We start from the raw sequence: 22937 nt of genomic DNA, 5'->3' as shown, positions 1-22937 counted from the left end.
ACAAACGCTAAAAAAGAATAATAGCGGGTGAGCAGCGGCAGCCAGACGCGCCAGCGTTCACTCAACCCGGAAGTGACTTGCCTCCCTTGGTCAGGAACACATCTTAGTGGTCTAAGAATTCTGCATCCATGTGTAAACGACATAAAAATCCCAGATATCAGCATTTTCCTTGGAGGCCGGGGGGGAGCGGGGGTTGTTGTGACCGCCCCTGGCCACCACCTAGCTCCGCCCCTGAAGTCAAGGTACCAATGTATCCGCAATGGAGCAAAATGTATTGAAAAAGTGAGTGGTTTAAAACAAATAACACTTTCACTTCGTTCTGAAATGTTGATTAAAGCTTAATCATCCATTTATATGTGTCAAGCACGCTATGCACACATCTCCATTAAAAATATCTTGACAGAAGATACGCCTATCCTTCGTCCGTCAGCACTTTTTATCCCACAAAGCACCCCCCCCCCTCACTGACACCCCACCCCCCACCCGCGCATCCTCTCTTCCCAATCACACGTTGACACCAACAATGCACCGCGCTTCTGTGTCTGCATGTACACTTATGCGTCGACACAAAAGAGCGTCTCGGAAATGAGAAGCGATTCGTTTTGCTTGTGCTTGGCTCCCGCATGTACGCGAACAGTCAAGCTCGTCGAGCGTGCGTCATGGGGGAGGAGGGGGGGCGTATTTTCTGACCACCATGACTGACTGGTGACAAAAGGAACGATTTTTTGTTTTGTTTTGGGGGGGTTTTTTTGTTTTTTTTTTGGGTTGGGGGGAGAGGGAATCATGCCGATCCGGAGGGGTCACGTGGCGCCACATAATACATTTCTCGGAGTAATAATTCGTAAATTCGAAGGACAAAGTGAGTATAGTACATATGTGTCCTGTGCTGTGTTGCATGCTGCGCCCCTAAAATTAATTTCACAATAACATGAAGCATGAGTCTCATTGCTCTTTGTCCAAGGACGGAGACCTCCTGTCTCTGGTACAGGTGCAAGAAAAAAATCTTATAATTTCTTTTAAATTCTACCCGTACAAAGATTCATTCCGTATTAGTAAGCCTGGCAAGTATTAGTGATTTTTTTTCCATTTATTTTTTAAGACAGCTTCGATCTGCTGCGATTTGGCACTTTTTATTGGGAAATACATAATCATCCTTACATGAATGTGATCATCATCATTATTACCACAACTGTTTTATAATTGCTAGTTTTACAGATGATCTCCAACCAAGTGTTGGCTACATACAAATCTGTCATACTGTACTTTGATTGGTTCTTATGAAATACTGTACTGTATATCATTTTTAAATGGTGTATTTGTTAGCTCTCAACAATAATGACCAAAATGATTAGAAACACAATCATGAAATACTTCACTTTATGAAGCGAGTCTATGAGTTTAACATTTTTTTAATCATTACATCTATCCCAAGAACAAATTCTCATATGGGATAATTGATTGGGAAATTACTAAACTCCAACACACACACAAAAAAAAAAAAAAAAGCTAAACATGCGGCATCTAAAAGTTAGTTTGGGGCATCACATCTACAACTCACCGATTCTACCAAAATGATGGATAAACAATTGAGTTGCGGGGGAGTTAGGAGTTACAATAAAAGGGGTGAGACAGTGGTGAAACTTGACCTTTAATTTGACACAAATTCAACTCTTTCAAACCAAAATCAACAGTACAGGTATACACAAATTCAAAGAGACAAACGACAGTGTTTACTCCCTGAAGCCACCCAACCAAACAAAGTGAAGGAAATGCCCTCCTTGAATAACTTCGGCTTGTCTGATTGCCACCAGGTGTGGGAGCTGAACCCAGGTGCACTTAATATAGCACCTAGTTAGCTGTGTGATGCAAGTTTCAGTTTACAAGTCTTCATAACAAGTGAAATACTGTAAGAATACCATTTTATTTGGATTGTATTTTACAATTAAATGTCCCCATTTCAGTGTCAGTACAACTATTATTTTCTGCAATGGCAACATTGATTTTCAATCCCAAAACCTATAGGCGTTGGTACTTGGGCTCCATATTCAGAGTTGGACAACACTGTTGTTTTGACAACGCATCAAACTAACAATTTACTTCAACTTTTTGTTGACAGATAAGAAATTCATTATCGCCAACGCTTGTGTGCAAAATTGCGCCATCATCTACTGCAACGATGGATTCTGCGAGATGACCGGTTTCTCCAGGCCGGATGTCATGCAGAAGTCATGCATGTGCGACTTCCTGCACGGTCAGTCCACAAGCCGCTTCGCTATCACCCAAGTAGCACAGGCCCTCCTGGGCTCAGAGGAACGCAAGGTGGAGATCATGTACCAACGAAAGGATGGTGAGTGACCTTGACCGACTTTATGTAAAGGTTAAAATACGATGTGGTGCTTCATTTTGTTTGTCTAAATGTTCTTCTTATCATGTACCCACTCTCGAATGGATTCATTCATCTCCCTCATTGGAAATGTACTTGATTGCAGAGGTGGGAGTGAAGTCACAAATGCACAAGGTTCATGAGAAAGTCTCAACCTTCAAGTCCCAAGTTACTGTTGGAAAAAAAAAATCCAGAAAATCAAGTCAAGTCATTACTTTTGCTTACTTGCCTACTCAAATCTGGTATAAAATGCAATTGCTAAAATGATCCTGTTGAAGAGTTGCACTTTTTGTTGGGATGCAAAAGGTTTTTGATGATCTCTTATGATTCACGTGCTGCCTTCTCTCCTCTGCCTTCAATGGGAAATGAACACGCAAATACCTACACTGTTTGACTTCTTCTACTAATTAAGCTTTGAAATCCACTTGGCTCAGTTTGTGGCTTTTCCTGCCACTTTGCTTTACGTTGGTGTTATCTCTACCAATTCGGAGTCCATCTTTTGCTTTGGATTCTTGAAGTAGGATTGTCATTGTAGGTCTGTGATGCTATTCCCTAGCAATGTCACGTTGTCAGCAAAACCCAAATCTGTTAGCCTCTTATAATTATTCCGTGGGATACCCACATCTCGACCATAATTTTCTATGCTTCCTTTATCATGGCCAGTGAAAAAAAAGCACAGGTGACAAAATACAGCCTGTTGTTCCACCAAATCGACAAGTTGTCTCTTCTTCAGTGAACTCGTGTCAGCTGTGTAGATAACATGCTGAACAAAACCCTCATGTGGCATTGTTAGATACGGGACAGGAACTTTGCCCGATAGGTTTTGCTTCGGAAACCGTATTCAATTTCCAGCATGATTGAAATGAACAACTTTAACCATAACGTTTGGAATCATCCATTTTTTGGGGCAATGATTTGTTGTTATAGTTCCAGTGGACACATGTAGGTTATTTTAAAATTGTATCTATAAAGTGAAACCCACACACACTGCCATTACGTGACACAGCTCCCATGAGTACTGTGTCCGACTATGCAACCCAACAAGTACCGCCGCATCCCTCTTTGGGTCTTCATTCGCCCCTTGATGAGGAGCTCACACAGGCCACCTTCCATCCCTTGAGGTATTCGTGAGCAATGTCGACAAGAAGGGAGATTGATTACACCCCCACAACGGATATTATAATCTGTTCATGGAACATTCTATCATGTTTCATGATTCCAGCTAAGACATTTACCCTGCCTACCTGTGCCCTCTTTGAGTTGATGGCTCCCAATAGAATCGTTGAGAGCAGATTCCATTTGTCTAATTGATAGCCTCTCAGCAGCCTCTTTCGCTTGTTTTTTCTATTCACGGGGAACATTTATACAGTTAATTTTGAATTTATACAGTTATCCATCAATTGACTCGTGGAAAATCCAGAATATTCCCATTGTGGGATGAGGTACATGCTACTGACACATAATGGAGGTGACATTGCGGATATTTTTTATTTTTTTTAATGAGTAAGTGTTAGAGGAATCTATGAGCAAAATTGTATCATGTTTAAAGTTTCATTTAATTTGGGCACATCTAAACGTTTGGGTGCGTATCTAGCACCCCCAAATGCCTGTGCACAAAGGCGCCGGCCACCTGGCCGGAGGGCTGTTGAAGTCCACAATTAGCACGTCAATGCAGGTGGGCAATCACAGGGGAGAGGGCGACACTCGGTCACAAAAGGGGAATGAATAATTTCGGAACAGCGGTTGAACAACAAAAGACGAGTTGAGAACACCCGTCGCGCCCAGGCGACATTTGTCGTCCACGAAGTCTGCAACATGTTGATACAGTGTAGACCAGACAGAAAGGCGCCAATGTACCGGTGGTTCAAAGCTTAAACTCAGGTAACCAATCACTACCGAGGGGCCGGACCGGGGGTGCGGTATGCAAATGTCGGGGGCAGTGTTTTCCTTGTATGTTACAATAAAAGTCGGAATTGGCGGGAAGGGAGCTCGAGTGTGTGATCATCGGAGCAACTACCGTCGTTCGCTCTCAGAGATCTGCTCCCGCCGATATTGAAGACAATTTTCCTGTGTGCCGAGTCATTTCTTTCACTTTGTCCGAGAAAATCTCTGACAGTAAGTGAAGCTGAGGTCAAAGCATGAACCAGACACTCATAGACTGTCTCTTTAAAATATATATAGAAATATTGAATCACATGTCAAATTATTCCTATAGCGGGACACTTTTTTGTCAAAGGCTATGAGAAGTATTTCAAGGGCCAAGTACTTGTCTTATGGTTATAAGTGTTGCCTGTCTTGTACGCACTGGAGCACTTGATAACTCCTGTATATCTGAGGAATGTCAAGCATGTGCCACATATAAATCCTGTATCAGGACGGATTAGCTCTTTGGTGTATTATCGCTTTACACATGCAGTTGCAATGCGACACGAACAAAACACATGTATACAGTGTGACCTGCCTTTGATGTTGATAACCGCCTAAAATGATGGCAGTACATTCAGGTTACGTCAATGACAAATTAAAGTTGAAAAAAAAACGGCACTGTATGCAGTGGTCATGAAATGTCAGGCTGTGTCCATCAAAGCCACAACAAAGACATTCTGACTAAATTAATATCGCCCAAACAATTCTGTTTTTATGTTTGTAAAAATTAGCAGTGCAGGGTGTAAAAAGTAAGTGAACCGAATTGGCTAATGGCGTCTCCTTGCGTTAATCGGAGTCCAGAATGCTGAACGAGGTGAAGAAGAACGCTCCTAATCCTTGACTGTGGTGGTTGATGATTTACGCAAATCTTGACAAATCTGCGACAAGTGAACAACACTGAATGTCATCGGATGACACATCGCAGAGGAAGCCACTGCTATTCTAAAAAAAGCCATTTCAAGTTTGCAAAGTCGAGCCTTGATGTCGAACAGCACATCGATATGGGGATGTGTGCCTTGCACTTTGGCCTGCTTGCAAATGCACGCCGAGCTGCACTGTCTTAATTATTGATCGTGGAAATGAAATCAAATGAAACTGAAACTGGATGACACACTCAAGAGTCCTTATTTCCTCAATAATTTATCGCGTGGAATGTATTATAGCCGCTATTCCGCATTAGGATGTGACATTTCAAATCTTCTGTCTTGCTGCATAAAATTATCCCTCTGAGCAAGTCTTAATTAGTAACATTTTTATGAATGCAGTATTAAATGGAGTCGTTTGGGGGAATGTTTACAAACCACAGCCATTTAATTGTAGCGGCATATTCATGAGTACCTTCCTCACGAGCTGGATTTCTGCGTGTTTTGCAATCAGGAAGCACTCATTATTTCCGACATCTGTGTAGTGTCATTGTTAGTATGTTCAATTATAGCAGCTCTCACTTTGCCTAATTTGGAGACTTCTGTTTGCAGTATTACTGCACCGTTGCACGCTTTTCATGCCTTTAATGACTGACTGTACTTTGTACATTGTTGTCCATGTACATGTTGAGCCACCTTCAAAACAACCTATCCTATTATCATCTTTATTGCAATCGTACCAGATTGGCACCAACTACCAAGGACAGATTTCTTGTTTTTTTAATGTACGGGCACTATAGATAAATCAGATTTGGACTCCTGGGCGTGTGGGAGGAAACTAGAATATCTTGGAGAAAACCCACGCAAAGGTGGTTCAATGTAAAAATCAAACTGATCACTTTACCATGAGGTGCTGTTGTAATATAGCAACCAATGGAGAAAAGATACAAACCATAGACACCATTATTATTATTATTATTATTATTATTTTTTTTTTTTTATAATCGGGCAGAATCAATAGGGACTTATATAGGCACAATCAACTCGCTCCATCTTCATATCAGCACGTGACTTATTAATGTCTCCTTCCTCTCCTGGTGATAGTGATGTACGATTAGTAGTGCCATTCTGCTTAGCCCAGCAGAATCGAGGCTCCCCAGAGCATAAACCGACCCCTTGCTACCCTAAAGTCAGCTGAAGCACTTGATTTGTTGTCTTGCTGCACAAAAGGATTTTTCTTTTCAGAAAATGTATTCTAGAAGTGTGGTGAAAAAATGATATACGGGCCATTTCGGCATTCTAGTGAATGTGTGGAGAGAATGTTAAGTTCCTCTGGAAAAGAGCTGCTGTACGAGTTGAGGTAGAGTGAGCTATAAATAGCCTCCTCTTGACAGTAGACTTGCAGCCTGATTTGACTGTGAGCATCTCCTAGAAATGTCCATTTTACAATTGGAGAGACATTGTAGAAGTTCCTCAGCATTAATGAGTCATACATGGAAATTCCGACGATATGAAAATATTGGCATTAGATATGAGCCTCCCACTGAAGCAGGTTTGAAACAAACAAACAAACAAAAAAAAACGTACTGTGTTGGTAAATAGAGCAGGGGTTCTCCCCTGGAACGCACATTTGGTTATGACGCACTTTCATGGAGGTCACATCGAGCCAAACACAATTGCGTTGTATCGTCATGTTGAAGAGCATCCTCTTCAACATATATACAGTGCACATTAGCACATGTGCAAAGCATGTGCAGCCCTTTTTTTTAACCTAGATTTCAAAGTCCTGTTGTGGACAAAAGAAACTGCAACTGATTGATATTATTCTGCATCTCATCATTTTATCGCTTGGGGTTGCCTCCATGCGCTGTTGTCGGCTATCATGATCGAGAGATAGAGAGAGAATCTTGGTACATCCCTCAAATTTTTGTACATTGTTTAGGATTCCCATGTGGATATTTTCATTCAAGGTTATCATTACTTTTGTTGCCTGGTTTCAACATTTAAAACTGTTGAGTTATTAAGGGGCTAGTAAATGTAAGCAGTTTCATAAAATTCACATCTTTACAGTCAAGAGAAGTATACTTTTCTTTAGTGTTGTCATATGACAAGCTAATGACGGATGGAATGGACGATTGCTTATTTTCACTTTCAACAATGATTCAATCTCTTTTGGGTCAAGGGTCCAAGTTCCTCTGTGCCACACACATCATCCCAGTGAAGAATGAAGAGGGTGCGGTCATGATGTTCATTCTCAACTTTGATTACATTCTGGACAAGAGCAGCAGTGACTCTGTGGAGAAGTTAGACCGCGCCTCCCCTTCCAAAGCCGACCAACGTAAGTGAAAACGCATAAAGACTTCAGGGTTAACGAGGTAAACTATTAAAACCAAATTACAAAAACGTAGGAGTGTCTCCTCGACAACTCTCTCGTCATTGAAATTTTTGGGATGGAACAATTATCTCACAGAGTTGCTGTTTGGAGGTGTACTGCCATCCACCCTCATATAAGTTCTTATTAGGGATGCTGAATTTGTTCTCAATAGGGTTGAGGTCAGGGCATGGCGGTGGCATCATTTGACTCGGCATGACTCAGATTTGATCTTAATTTTACTGTTTGGTGCCTACTACCAACTTTGTTACTGATGATTGCTTTATTGTTGTATATATGTTAGTTGCTCCACTTTGTATGCAGCAATGGCTGTTTGAAAGTGCTCTATAAATACAGTTGAGTTGAGTTGAGAGTTGACCATGACTTTTTCTCTTTTCATACCCTCATGCAGCCACAGCTTCAATAGGCTAATTCCGGCTCCACTGGCTCATTAGACACTTCACAATATTAATGCAGCAAATTATAAATATTTAATGGGTGCATCAGTTACTCACGGCACAGCTCCCAGCCCCCCTTCCTAATACTGCATTACTATAACCATTTACTGTGGTCTACCTCTCCTTCAGGGAAAAGGAGATTCTTCCATTTCCGTTTGCCAGTTTTACCGCTTCTGGGCATCAGCAAGCAGTCTCTGCCTCAGGAAGACCCCGACAACGTGATGGTGGAATCTCCTTGCCACAGTGATGACTCACTAACAATGTGCAACGAGCAAGTGGCAAATATCCGGGAGAGCTGGCGTCATCCAAAGCCCAATGACACAAATACCCTTATCGTTCCAAGCTTTTGTTCCACACCTGTTTCTGGCCCGTTGGATCACTCGTCGCCCAAAAGTCCTTGGGACAGAGTATACCCAGATGAGGCTTCTGTCCAGATACATGATAGGATACAGGGGGCCAAAATTATTGCTGCTACATCCATCCCAGGCCTCACTCCAACTGCATCCAGAGAGAGCGTATGCAGTATTCGTAGAGCCTCTTCCCTCTATGACGTTGAAGGTTTTAGACCTAACTCCAGGATGGCCTTCAGGGATCGGCACGCCAGCGAAGGTAGGACTCGACATGTACGACTGTACCAGCGCAACAAATATATGGAAAATATCTATAATATAAATAAAAAAAGCTCATCATTGAGTAATAAAGTACAACTCTTAAACAATGGACCTTCAATGTGCAGCTACGGATGTACAGCAATGCTGAAATGAGACTCATTTCAGCATTCATTAAATGTACTCATTAAATGTACTCATTTAATGAGTACATTTAAAATGAGCCCCAAAAGCTCAGGTATGATAGCACTTTACAAAAATGAAATGAAGGACACTTTCATAATTCATAGTTAGTTTTATGAATGTAAGATGAAGTTTCAGTTATTTCATTTTTTGAAAGTTTTGATCTTGTTAATGCTTTTTTTCTGTTTTAGTTTTTATTTATTTATTTTTGCTTGTTTTTTTTTTTTTTTTTTTAGTTTTCCTTAACTCTATTAAACTTGGCTCCAAAACAATTAAATTAATTACCATAACATCAGGGTCCAACACAATTATGATGACTAGAGAGTAATGAATGTTGCTCACTGGCGCAGTGATGGTGCGTTGATGCCAGATCCACTTTGCATACACGGAAGAAAAGAAGCTCCACCCTTTCTCACTTCACCTCCTCTTCTTGTCCCCTCTCCACCTTCTCCAATATTAAATGCTGCCATCACAGACAATGGCCGCAATATCAAAGGTAACAAAGGGAAGCTTCCTGCGTCTTCATTTCATCGAATTTCTCACACATCTTTTGGTTAACACGCATACAGTTCACAATTAACGCATGCTTCCTGCATGCGTTGCACTGAATGAAAACAAATCTTTGGATGAGCTTGTGTTCAAGTAAATACATGAGATTTGGTCAAATTGCGGTCACTTGTCAGTGTGAGTGGTTGATGATGGAAAAAGAAACATTTCCTTTATTTGACTTTGGATAAGTCTGTCATGTCATCTTGTGCAAGCAATCTTTAAAAATGTTGGCATATTATTGGGTTGTATGTTTAAATAAAAAAAAATTCTGAACTGTATAGTACTTTGTTGGGCCTCACTAGATCAGTACGCTGTTTATGATGAGTGTAATATAAATATGTAACTTAAGCGAAATGGTAATGAGATGGCCACTACCCCACCCCCTTTATTTCTAGAGCCCCCCACTTGGATGTCTGGTGGTATGGCTTGAGCTGTTTTTCCTTCCAAAGCATTTGTCCTCACAGTGGATAGAAGCTGTGCTTGCATATTTCATCCTCAACTGTCTGTTCCTCTGTCCCGTATCGTCAATGCTGACATTGTGTGGCCTTGGCGGCAGCAGAAGCGTGATGAGTGGCAATGTGGGGCGGTTCTGTGTCAGCCGGAGTTCTCGTTTGGTCACTCATGTCAGTGTGGAGGTGGCGTGCTGAATATTGTGGAGACGTTTGAACACATTACAGTGGTACCTTAACTTACAACCCCCCAAAAAAATAAATAAATAAAATGATGTGACACCTTGTGACTCAAAACTAAATTAAATTGGGTTGTCTCAGTACCACCGGACTGTATACGTACATAATCCCGTACATTGCTTGTGACCAGCTTCTGCCGCTCTCATCAGTTTTATTTTTTTCACGATGCGTAGCTGTACCCGTGTTAAACAATCCACCACAAGAGGGCTGAAGCTGTAGCCAAGGACAATGTCAAAGCTGTCCAACCTTGACGGTTGGCGCAGAGTGACAGATGTTGTATCGTCTGCATCATGATGTGATTGAAGTCGCTTCATTCGTCACTCCCAGTGTCATTCTAATCACAGATGAACGCTGGCCTGTCCTCTGATGTGCCCGCTTTGGTTTATTCCTTCAGGGCCTCTCATTCAGATCAGATCAAGTCTGCTCTGCTCCACCTCCGACTCCAACCTCAACAAGTACAGCACAATCAACAGGATTCCCCTCATCACGCTAAACTTCTCCGAGACGAACGTTGAGAAGAGGTGCCCCTCGCCCCCATCTTCTGACAAAACCGTGATTGCACCCAAGGTCAAAGACCGCACGCACAATGTCACGGATAAGGTTACACAGGTAAGTATTACATAAGTTTATTCCTACTTTAGTTCAAGATTCGCTGTAATAGTTTGTCTTCAGTGCCGCCATATGTTATGTTAATTTTCTACTCTTATGAGTGACCTCCTAATTCTGGCTTCACTGGTGTACAGTCTTGAAAAACAGACTGAAGCGCGCTCGCTTCGTGCTCTGATGAAAAAAAAAAATGGAATCTACGCTTCAAACTAAAATGCTGATTGTCAAAAAGGGTGGTAATCATGCATCACCCTCTCCAGGTTCTGTCACTGGGTGCCGATGTGCTGCCTGAGTACAAACTCCAAACTCAGCGCATGGACAAATGCACCATCCTTCACTACAGCCCTTTCAAAGCAGTGTGGGACTGGCTCATCCTGCTCTTGGTCATCTACACGGCCATTTTAACACCTTACTCAGCCGCCTTCCTCCTCAACGATATCGAAGAGCAGAGGAGACGGGAGTGCGGCTACTCCTGTTCGCCCCTCAATGTGGTGGACTTGATGGTGGACATCATGTTCATCGTAGACATCCTCATAAACTTCCGGACCACCTATGTTAACAGCAACGAGGAGGTGGTTAGCCACCCAGGCAAGATAGCCATCCACTACTTTAAAGGCTGGTTCCTCATCGACATGGTGGCCGCCATCCCCTTTGACTTGCTCATCTTTGGATCGGGATCTGATGAGGTGAGATGCTAATTATGACTGCGGTTTGGACAGCCTCCGCCTGCAAAGTTGTAGTCCAGCCAGCGGCCACAGCGATTGTTAATACTCTGCATGACGGTAATTTGCCGCCCAGCGAGCGTCGTTGGCCACCTTCAAAATAAAAGCCACCCAACTAATGCATACACGTCATTGGTTTGGATTTAAAATAATGTTATAAAATAATTTTTTAGCGCTCAGGCGAAGATGACTTCACCCAGGGAGAATGAAAATGGTCTCAGAATAAGCTCCAAGAAGCATTCTGAAGTTGGGATAGAAAAAAAGTTCATGTTAACATCAGTGACTAAAATTTCACCAGATTAAAAAAAAAAAAAAAATCATTAAAAAAAAATAATTTTCGTGATCTTGGAACCAGACAAGGTTACCCTTAAAATTGGTTGGGATAGTTCAATATCAATATTCCAGCAAATTAGCAACACTTTTTGGGTGTTCAAAGATGAGTTATCCCGCCATGTGTACGACAAACATCAAAATACTGCATGAAAATCATCAAATTAAAAATGAGGAGAAAGAGGAAATTCCACTGTACATCATCTCTAAAACTGGATGTGGGAAACATTTTTCACAAGCCAGAGCTCACTTTTCTGAGAGGAGTGCAAAACAGACCCCACATAAAAACGGCCTGACAAAAAATGGTGAAAACGAGTCAGTTGTCACATAGAGCGACATCTTAGAACATGATGGAAATAGCAGGGTTTTCCAGTAAATTGCTGAGGATACAGAAAAAAAAGAAAACGCAACCAGATAAGGTCATGAATTATTTTTCTTGTAATTTGAAATTGTTTTGAGTCGTTGACGCTGTCCTTGTGTTGCTTTGCAGACCACCACCCTAATTGGTCTGCTGAAAACGGCCCGCCTCCTGCGTCTGGTACGCGTCGCCCGCAAGCTGGACCGCTACTCCGAGTACGGCGCCGCTGTGCTAATACTGCTGATGTGTATCTTTGCCCTAATCGCTCATTGGCTGGCCTGCATCTGGTATGCTATCGGCAATGTGGAGAAGCCTTATTTGGAGCACAAAATTGGCTGGCTAGACAACCTGGGCTTGTCCATAGGTGACTCTCTTGTTCGTTTTATTTCATGAAACATTTGACACTATATCATACGATGTTTTTTTTCATCCTAGGGAAAAAGTATAACTACAGTGACCCAGATTCAGGGCCGTCCATCAAAGACAAGTATGTCACTGCGCTGTACTTCACCTTCAGCAGTTTGACCAGCGTGGGCTTTGGCAATGTCTCCCCCAACACCAACTCAGAGAAGATCTTTTCCATTTGTGTCATGCTCATTGGATGTGAGTGGCTTCATAGGAATTCTCTCATGAGCTTCCACTATCATAAACATTATGTGTGATGTGTTATTGGAGAACAGGGGGTCTTAATTCACAATTTTTGGTAATATTTGTATCAAAAAATATTTTCTGCCATACATTTCTGCTGATGACACTCTGACAGTCTAAGATCAGTTGCCACTTTGTGTTTGAACCCTTGCAATAACAAGGTACTGTTGATGCTTTGTCTCGGTCTCACGATGTCAAAATGTGTCAAACTGTAAATGACATGATAGAGAGGACTGTTTAAATACAGAATTCTAATTGAACCAGGATTTCTATTGGGCCAATCAAGGATCAAATACCAGTTGTGAATTTGGCCATTCATTTCCTTGTTAGGGAATGGCAAGTCGTCCAAAAAGCAATGAAATGCTTTGTGCATGAACCAAAGTTAAGCATCAGCTACTGCAGAGGAGGGCCTCCGTCAGTACAGTTGGAAGGCGCTTCGGTCCATCACTGATGGACCCCCATTTTGTTAATAAATGACGACAAACTTTAAAAAAAAGCACTAACGCTAGTGGGTCTTCGTCCATCAGTGCATTCATCACTAACCATGTCAAGTACTGACAGACCTCTCAGTCCGTCACTGACGGATGCCCGTTTTGCTGATGACTGAGGAAAACACACCCAGCCTGTCTCGTGTTTGCTTGTTCGTGCCGGTGTGTACTTGAGTGCACTGCATTGACTATACATGGAAATGCTTTATGCTTCCTGTATCGCAGGTGGCGGTATGCACCAAAGAGATAATCGAGCATGCATTACAATCATGTATTAAGTACATGACAAGACAAAAGGAGAAGGAAAAGAAAAAGCAACTTTAGTCACAGCAACTTGGTTTCGGTTTCCTTCAGTATTTACGAGGCACATTAATCTACCAGGATTGTAACTTTGGGAACAATGTGACACGGAATTCTGATTAAGGTAAGCCAAACTGTAAAGTGAAACCTTTGGGCGTTTTAAGAGAAAAACAGAGGCAGGCAGCCACCAGCGTGCTCCCTCTGTATTTAAAAGTTCAATAGATTGGAAAATAGCGTATGCGAAATATATGCAAGTGTAAAGCTCTTCAGGCAGACACAATATGATGTAAATACACTGATACATTGTGCATTCCATTCACCATTTTGATGTAATTGAAACTTTCATCTGACTATGATGTTTTATTTATTTTTTTTGTAACTGACGGAAGCAATGATGGAAGTGTGGTCAAAATAACATGATGGGCTGCTGATTAGTTTGGTTCAGCTTGAAAAAAAAAAAAAAAGGACGGACTGATAACAGATGCGTGCGCAGGCTGCTGATGAATGACAAATGATGGACCGACGACATTTTGTAAATTTCCCACCTCTGAACTACAGCAAGTATCGTTTGTTTAAAAAGCGTCATTTCATTTGACATTGTTTTTGTTTTTCAGCGCTAATGTATGCCAGCATCTTTGGGAATGTATCCGCCATCATCCAGAGGTTGTATTCCAGTACGGCCCGTTACCACCTTCAGATGCTTCGCGTCAAAGAATTTATCCGCTTTCACCAGATCCCAAACCCACTTAGGCAGCGGCTCGAGGAGTATTTTCAGCACGCCTGGACGTACACCAATGGCATCGACATGAATATGGTATGAGAGCAGCACATTTTAAAAGTTTTAGTCAACCTAAAGGGACACTCTTCAAAGATGTAAGAAAAAAAAAAAAGTTTCCCCAAAATCACTTTACGCTTCCTTTTGTTTAATTTAGTTTAAGGTATCACTTGGACCGATGTTCATGGCTCGCCAATTGACATTGCAGCTGATAAATTACTGCCTGTTGCTATGTTTTTCTGTCCTCGGCTACATTTCAGCGCGAGTTTGAGAAACCTAAGGGCTGTCACACTGCTTCAACGCTTAGTACAATTTATGTTTCAAGTTGTTGAACATCATAATCTTCTCATAGATGCCTTTGAACAGCTATATGGGTAAAGCTTTCTCACTCTGCAAAGCATGCGGGGAAACAAGCTTTTGTTGATGCTGAGTTCCAATTTTACAATGCTATTTCAATGTCACTTGGTGATTTTTGGGTAAGGTATGCTTATAAACTGCAAATCCGATGTTGTCAAATGCTGATGCCCTCCAGTCTGTCCGAATGATACCTGAAACAATGCTGTATTCATTCATTCATTGTCTGCTACTTGTTCAGGGACACAGATGAGCTGGCTGTGACATCCTGGATGAATATTTACTTTGCTAGTCAATTTACACCATCTAGTGGCCATGAAAAAAAAAATATTCACATGTGATGAAACGCTCAAAAATTCCACACTCTCCCACAATAACTTTGCAATGATCATTACAATGTTAGGTGACTCTGCAGTATGCAAATAGCCAACGACATGCCCTGATGTGCTCATAAGTGCCGCGAACGGCTTTTGGCCGATGCTAGCAGGCTAATGTGGCTAACTGATGCACGACCATACTAACTCCTTACAGTTTGTCTCTAACTGCATTTTTTCTCTCTCACTAAGTGCTGCCCATCGCAATACTGTTAATAGTACTTATTAAAGTTTGTCTTTTTCATGTCTGCCTCATGCCAAATGGAATGGACCACCCCGGTAAGAGCAGGAGGTACTGTGTATGATTTGTTCATTGTTAGTTGGGGCAGCATGGCTCAGGTGGTGGAGTGGTCATCTCCCAACCCAAAGGTTGCAGCTTCCATCCTCAACCCTTGTGACAATGTCCAAGTGTCCTTGAGCACAATGTTGAAGCCCCAGTTGCTCCTGATGCCGTGTCATCAGTCGGTAAAACAAGGAGACGTTGGCCAAGCGCTTTGAGTACCTCAAAGGTAGAAAAGTGCCTTACGAGTGAAAGCCCATTTACTATTTAATGCTGCTACTGTTCATATAATATTCCACTGCGTTGCTTTTAGCTTTACTGTTAAAACAGCATATTAGTATCACTCTGGTTTGAGGATGCTTAATTGTAATACAAGTTAATTATTTCAGCTTTTTGCCAATATTTGGGTGGGGGGTAAGTTACATGAGATTTGTGAAATTTCTTCTGTAGCTGTGTCCGGTTCTAGCTCAAGGTTTTAGAGTTTGGCATCTGTGTAGAAATATTATATTAGCATTATGCTATGAGCTATAAAATCCCCAAGTATTTCTGTTTGGTGCTTCAGCCAGTATGTAAAGAATATAATACAGTCATGACAGGAGCAATAATACTGTAAATTCATTCTTTTAATGAGTCCACTTGACTCAGCGTTATAATAAAAAGCAATCCCTTCAAAAGGTAATCCTCACAAAGCTCACACAGAAATATACTTTTATTTCTAGTTGTTTAAAGAGTAATTTGGCCAAAGTGTTAGGAAATGCAATCAAATAGAGTTTCCAGTCTCTCAGTCATCAGAGTTATGTCTTGAACTGTTTCCGCAACGTTGACAAGAGGATCCCAATCCTGCACTCGCTCTCATCACAAACATTTCTGCTCTTAGGTCCTGAAGGGTTTCCCAGAATGCCTCCAGGCAGACATCTGCCTTCACCTCAACAAGAACCTCCTACACGGCTGTAAAGCCTTCCGCGGCGCCACGAAAGGTTGCCTGCGAGCCCTGGCCATGAGGTTCAAGACCACACACGCACCCCCTGGGGACACATTGGTCCATGGCGGAGACGTGCTCAGCATGCTATATTTTATCACACGTGGCTCCATTGAGATCCTCAAAGAGGATGTCGTCGTAGCCATCTTGGGTGAGTCTGAAACCATCAAACTTGAACTTTTAAAACCAAAGAGAATTTGGACCACATTGTATGTACTGTACATTACGTCTACAGTAGTGATTCTCAACCACTCTGCTTTGTTTTTTCCACATCTGTCTTCCAGTTTGTCGCTCAGCACCTGCTGTTGTATGAGTGGTACCTTCTGTTATCTAGTGGAAGAGCGTTTCATTCTTCTGCCTGTCACTGTATGTCAGTGGCATGGATAGATGAACAAAGTCTCAGAGCGGCTCAATGGGCTCTTTGCTGAAAGCAAGCGCTGTTACATCACGTTCTCTTGAGATAATGCAGCTCACTCTTTTCTGGTTTAGGCTCCGCCCACCGCGTCAATGCAGTCTAGAATGAAAAGCCTAAGTATGAGCCTTTTAAAAGATCTTTTTTTCCCGCTTCAAAAGCAACACCAAAAATACCAGGGACGTCGTGTTCCAACACTGGCTTTTTTCATTGTTTTTTTTTTTTTTTTTTTTTTTAATGGACCCAGAGCAGATAGACACTTCCCATGTTGGACTTTACTTGACAGGCATTAATACAGGTACAAAGCCAAACACAAATTTGGAGGACACAATAAAAACAACCTCTAACTGTACACATAGTCACTCAGAAAATAACTCAAATCGTTCATAAGTCGGAGTGTTCATTCTAACATTACTAGACAACAGGACAGTCACACGATGGACGTTAAGCTTTTTTACATGAAGCCTTTTGAGACTGTCATCTTAAAGGTGAAATTTGCTGAAAATGGCAATGAAAGTGCTTACAGTGCTGAAGTTAACAGATTTTCCATCATCCATTTTTATGTAGTTGTCTGAAGTATTTGTAAGCGATGCACGAGTCAGCAAAAAAAATTATTGATTTGTGTAATTTATTTTAATTTTTTCCAATTTTCAATTCAGCCCCAAAGCCTCAATGCTAGGTGTTTCTCATCAAGTCATCAATCCAATTATTCCAGGATGTCTTTGCTCTCAAGAAATCTGAAGCCATCTTCCTCAAGTGTGAACTTAGAACGCTTTGACATATTTTACTGCAAAAAGACGATTTGGGGAGCCAGTGCTGTTTTGGCTTGACAGACCCAATTTCACACAAATGTGGAAGTGTGAGATTGAAATCCCCTTGTCGTGATTACAAAGATGCTCTCGTGATTGACATGTGACCAAATTCCTGATCAGATGCGCATCTTGCCCGCAGGCAAGAGCGATATCTTTGGTGAAATGATCCACCCATACGCCAAGCCGGGAAAATCCTGCGCCGATGTTCGGGTGCTAAGCTATTGCGAATTGCACACCATCCAGCGGGGGGAGCTTTTGGAGGTGCTGGACATGTATCCAGAATTTGCTGACCATTTCATGACAAACCTGGAGCTGACCTTTGACCTCTGTGATGAGAATGCCAAGGTATGGGTACTCTTCACAAAGAAAGTGCGAGATGCGACAAGCCTAGTTTAAAACCCTAATTTGGAACCGTAATTTCTAATTCTAACCCGAATTTGAAACCCTGATTTGAAATCTTAGTTTGAAACCATAACCCTAGATTGACACCCAAACAGTTGTTTGAAACCCTACTTTCAAATCCTAACCCTTGTCCGAAACCCTAGTTTGAAACCATAACTCTGGTTCGAAGCCCTAACCCCAGTTTCAAACCATAGCCTTAGTTTGAAACCCTAACCTTAGTTTGAAACCATAACCTAAATCAAAGCCCTAACCGTAGTGTGAAACTCAAATTTGAAACCCTAACCCTAGTTTGAAACCATAAGCGTAGTTTGAGATCCTAACCCAATTTCAAAAGCCAGACCCTAGTTTGAAACACTAACCCTAGTTTTATATCCCAACCCTAGTTTCAGACCATACCTGCAGTTTGAAATTCTAACCCTCTTTCAAAAGCCCGATTTTGAAACCGGAGTTTAAAATAATAATGCTAGTTTGAAAACGTAATAATAGTTTAAAACCCTAATTTGAAACTCTAACCCTAGTCTGAAACGCTAATTTGAAACCCTAACCCTTATTTGCAACCCTGAGGCTAATTCAAAACCCTAACCCTAGTTTGAAACCATAACCTTAGTTTGAAACCCACAACACAAACCCAATTTTAAAATTCTTAACTCAGGTTTGAAACTCTAACCCTAATCTGAAACCCTAATTTGAAACCCCAACCCTATGATTGTAATTGAATCTTGGGGCAATCACATCATGTTGACCAATGTGTTTTAAGAGTATGACATGAAAAGCAAGACATTTGTTCCATTCTGTCATTGTTATTTTGTCTTCTCAAAGCAACAGAGACCAACATTGTAACACATGTCTCACCTCTCTCAGCTCTTTATCAACGTCATTTGTATCTCCTTTTGACAGGCACCCTTCCCGCAAGACGACAATTCCTGCGTGGAGCCTCGAATGACTGGAAGGAGGAAAATGTCATACATGAGGACGTCTTCCGCTGGTATGTTCAGACTGTTTCTTTTTCTTTTGTTGTTTATTTAGTTTTAATCACCGTGTCAGTTTGCTCAGTGGGTCAAACCAGCACATCCATTTCAAATAAACAAAGTGATCTGATCGAAAACCTCAATTCACCGGATCTCATTTCATCAACCAGCGTGAACCTCTTGTCTTGACTCTCCTTAAATTGTAGTTTTGATGATTTGACAAATTCACGATTCCTATGATTTATTCGAGGCCCTCCACAAAAGGAACGTGTGCCAACATTCTGCCACTCCACACCGGAACAAATCACCTGCACCTCCGCCTCCTGTTCCGCAGCCGAGGAAGCAGATAAGCGCAAGGAGGTAGAGAAGAAGGAGGAGGAAGAGAAAGAGAAGCCGTGGTGTTCCAGTGCACTGGCCTGCGATGTGTCCTCGGAGCAGCGCTGCTCTGCCGGTGGGCTCACCGCTTCGGGGCATGGCGCACACTTGCATGCAAAAGGTGAGAGAGGACGACACCTGATGCATCGTAATGGTAAAACTTGAGGAATAAAATCGAAAACAAAAAAAAAATTGGAGAGCTAAGTATTTTACTATAGGTGGTACCTGGTGTAAAAACCTTAAGTCACTCTAAAAATATACCCAAATGAAGAAAGTACTGTAATAAATGCTTGAGGCACTGACAGTAAAAAGATGAAGATATTTTCAAATAATCATCATAGCAATCAGTGCAAACAGAGCCTATAGAGGGCTCCGTCCTTTTAGCAATTACCCACAATGCACTACCAGCAGCCACGAATTTGTGTATGGCTTGTTTATAACAGCCCTCCAATATGGCCGCTGGTAGTGCATTGTGGGTAATTGCTAAAAGGACGGAGCCCTCTATATGCTTATACAATGCCAAAACGTTTTGAGGGTTTCTCATTTTTATTTTATTTTTTACCTTACCTGTTTGTGGGTCTGTTCATGCGTAATTCCTGCGATCTTGTGTACACAAACATCCCATGACAGCACATCTTGTCCTAAAGAGGTTCCGCTGCAACAAGGTCAACATCAAGTTGACCGTTACCATGGTGACAGTGACTGTTCCCAACAGAGCTTCTGGAAGACCATTGGACACATGCGGGCCACCTTGTTGAGGGCAATGAGCCACCTTGGGGTCAGGCGACACCACTTAGAGAGGATGACACCGATACTGACCTGACCTATGTCGAAGTGGAGCAGCGGCTGGACAGGTTGCAACAGCACCTCAACAGGTGTGAGAAGGAAACGAAGGTCTACGATGCCCGGTGTTATACAACGTGGTCCTCTATGACCGTGCATCTCCAGTTCTGTGCCACTTTGTGCTCTTTGGACTACAGGCTGGAGTCCCAGATGACGGCCGACATACAAGCCGTCCTCCAGCTCCTCCAAAGGCAAACTTCTGCCTTCCCGCCTGCCTACAGCACCGTCCAGTCCGGCGCACCAGCGACTGACCATCAGGGTGTCGCCAGAGTCACACACCCAGACGATGCCCAGACTCAATCCTACTCCACATCCACCACTGGTAGACAAGACAAGCATTCTCATGCTGTATGGGTCCCGGGAGCCCTTTTTTCCCCACTTCCTTTTGAATTAAATGTTGAATTTTCTTCTCTTGGAAAAAAAAAAAGGTTCTACATTATTTAGGCAAAAAAAGTATTTTTTAGCAAAAGAACACATCTCAACCAGTGGTGCCAATAATTATGGAGGGCAGTGTATATACGTTGTACACACAACTCAATTGAAAAATAAAATACAATTTGAGATGGGAAGTAAAGATTAAAAACTTAGATAGCTGCACAAGAGTCACTGATTACAGTAACCTAAAATAAAGTTCACATATTCGAGTAGGCTTTTCCTGACATTTTTCAAGGTTATAAGAGGGTGTGCACACTTATGCAAACAAGTTACCGGTATCTCATTTTAGTTTTACGTTCCCTCTGGAAAATATCTTGTTTTCATTCAAATGAATAGGACAGGTTATAGAATGCAACGTTTTGTAACGATGAACCCTTGGGATCATTTTGGGCAAAATCTTGACGTTCGAACAGGGGTGTGTAAACCTTTTGTAACCACCATATTTACTCCTAAATGCCGCAGGAAGGACATACATTATTTTGTCAACCATTATTTTCATGAGCCGTTGAATAGAAAGAAACTGAACCTAATGTAATTGAACATTCGTGGTTTAGTCATCCCTAACTTGAGAACCACAGCACAATTCACCTCTTGTACTTCCTCTGACTTTGGTTCTTGCTGTTTTTCAGAGCCCAGAAGAGGTCTGACTGGAAGCAAGCTCCCCACTTCCTGCGCCGGACAAAGACACATCCAGGTGTGAGCATAGCTGGACGGTAGCGGTGGGGAAAACGTGTCCTCTGTTGAATGACGCCAGTGCCAGCATTGCAGCCCTGCGCTGCCCAATGTCACCAGCAGCTCAGTACCAGCGGGACTCCACGGCCGCGGCTTCTTTGAAAGTTGCCCTCCGAGGACTTTTTCTTTTAAGTTTGACTCAGGGTCAAAGAATTTGAATATGCAAAGGAACAAAAAAGACCACTTCAATTCCTTTACAGAATATCCTTTACTTGTAACTTGGAAGTCCTTCATACACTATAGGTCAGTGTTTCCCAAACTTTATCGAGCCAAGGCACATATTTCCCATCGGAAAATATGTCACAGCACAATCACTTAGCAAAACGATTCACAAAAACTGGATACACAGGTTAATTATGTACCTTCTGCCACCTAGAGAAGGGGCATTCTGTTCTCTCTGTTACTATTGGGGGTTGCCGAGATAAATGAAACTTTTTTTTTTTTTTTTAATAGAATATACGTTTTCGTCCGGATTACTAACACTGGATAACGCGGCACACTGGTTAGAATCACTGCACTAGATATGGAACTTATTTGAAGGTAATTTGCTTCAATGTATTTCAAGTACAACACTGTCAGTGACATGAGATGTGCATGTTTTTTTTTTTTTTTTGAGGTGGGGAGTATTTTGGGATTCTGACGCATGTTATCAATTCCCACAGCAGTTATGTATGGACTAGCAAAGTCCAATTTACTTTGCTGTTTGTCGTCATCACAGTGGACATGATGGGAAACTCCTTGCCGGTCAAATCCGCAGTTCACTTTGTGAGGTTGATGTGTTTTCCACCACAGCTTCAAGTGGACACAAAGTGGAAACTCAAGGAGGAGTTTCTTGTCAGTCCACACCAAAAGACTTGGAACAGCAAGGTCAATTCATTTGTTTTTGTTGATTTGGGTTTCCCATCAGAATATCACACAAAAGCTCAGAATTCCAAATTTTATTTCATGGTAGTTGCGCTACATCAAGATGTGTTGAACGACTTAGGACAGAGCAGCTTTTGTTTCAAGCCACCCATTTTCCAAGTGAGCAAAAGTAACAGATATTATTGAAATAACTTTAACTTGAAGTCACATTAAATATTTGGTGGCACAACACTCTTACTTGCATTAACTCCATCAAGCCTGCGCCCTTTTGACTCTGCCAGACGGTTGCTTTCTTCAGTGTGTGTGTGTGTGTGTGTGTGTGTGTGTGTGTGTGTGTGTGTGCGTGCGTATGTTTTGGGTCACTATCTTATGTGATGAAGCTTCTCATGATCAGTTTGGATGAACGTTTTGGATAAATTGCGAGACAAAGTGTGGGTTGTTTTTGTTTTTTTTACTACATAATTCATTTTGCCCCACCATACGCCAAAACAAAAGACAAAAACAAAAAAAACAGAGCTCTTGCACATGGCTGCCAACTAAGGTGCCATCTTGTAGTCGCTTCAAATAAAAGCTGCCCTGCCCTGAGTTGCTTAACGCATTCTGAACTTTTGTCTGATATTCATCATTTGATCGGAAACCTGAACGTCGTCAAAACCAAAGGAATTAGTCTTTCTGTAACTCTTCCAGTGTCTGTTCCGGTTACAATCTGCTGATCATTATCCAAGCTCAGTGGATGGTGACAAGTGTTTGAGATAAAGAGGGCATTTCTGCTTGCGGCTCCATTCATGGATTCCTTTTTTGGTACACTTTTGAACGTCACAAGATTTGCCAGAACTCATCAGTCATCTAG

At 41.9% G+C, this 22937-nt stretch overlaps 1 protein-coding gene across 7 annotated transcripts; it reads left to right on the top strand.

The window, feature by feature from the left end:
- The first annotated feature begins 507 nt into the window (after nt 1-507).
- LOC109528629 (potassium voltage-gated channel subfamily H member 7-like) lies at nt 508-22682 on the top strand. 7 transcript variants are annotated; one of them, XM_019891476.1, is made up of 17 exons: nt 508-859; nt 2117-2347; nt 7355-7510; nt 8131-8610; nt 9268-9288; nt 10425-10639; nt 10897-11322; nt 12179-12410; nt 12482-12649; nt 14097-14296; nt 16152-16395; nt 17608-17813; nt 18768-18855; nt 19089-19334; nt 19929-20088; nt 20194-20378; nt 21121-22682. In XM_019891476.1, exons 1-17 carry the CDS (start codon nt 784-786, stop codon nt 21189-21191), a joined length of 3405 nt encoding a protein of 1134 aa, XP_019747035.1. In that variant the 5' UTR covers nt 508-783; the 3' UTR covers nt 21192-22682. The 7 variants fall into 7 exon arrangements, with proteins under 7 accessions (XP_019747035.1, XP_019747034.1, XP_019747039.1 ...); XM_019891475.1 differs by having other exon boundaries at nt 16143-16395; XM_019891480.1 differs by having other exon boundaries at nt 14097-14297; nt 16141-16395; nt 19173-19334.
- Nucleotides 22683-22937: the final 255 nt, after the last annotated feature.

The sequence above is a fragment of the Hippocampus comes genome, unplaced genomic scaffold (assembly GCF_001891065.2).
Source record: "Hippocampus comes isolate QL1 unplaced genomic scaffold, H_comes_QL1_v1.1 scaffold174, whole genome shotgun sequence".
Taxonomy (NCBI): Eukaryota; Metazoa; Chordata; class Actinopteri; order Syngnathiformes; family Syngnathidae; genus Hippocampus; species Hippocampus comes.
This window is presented reverse-complemented; position numbering and strand designations above follow the sequence as displayed.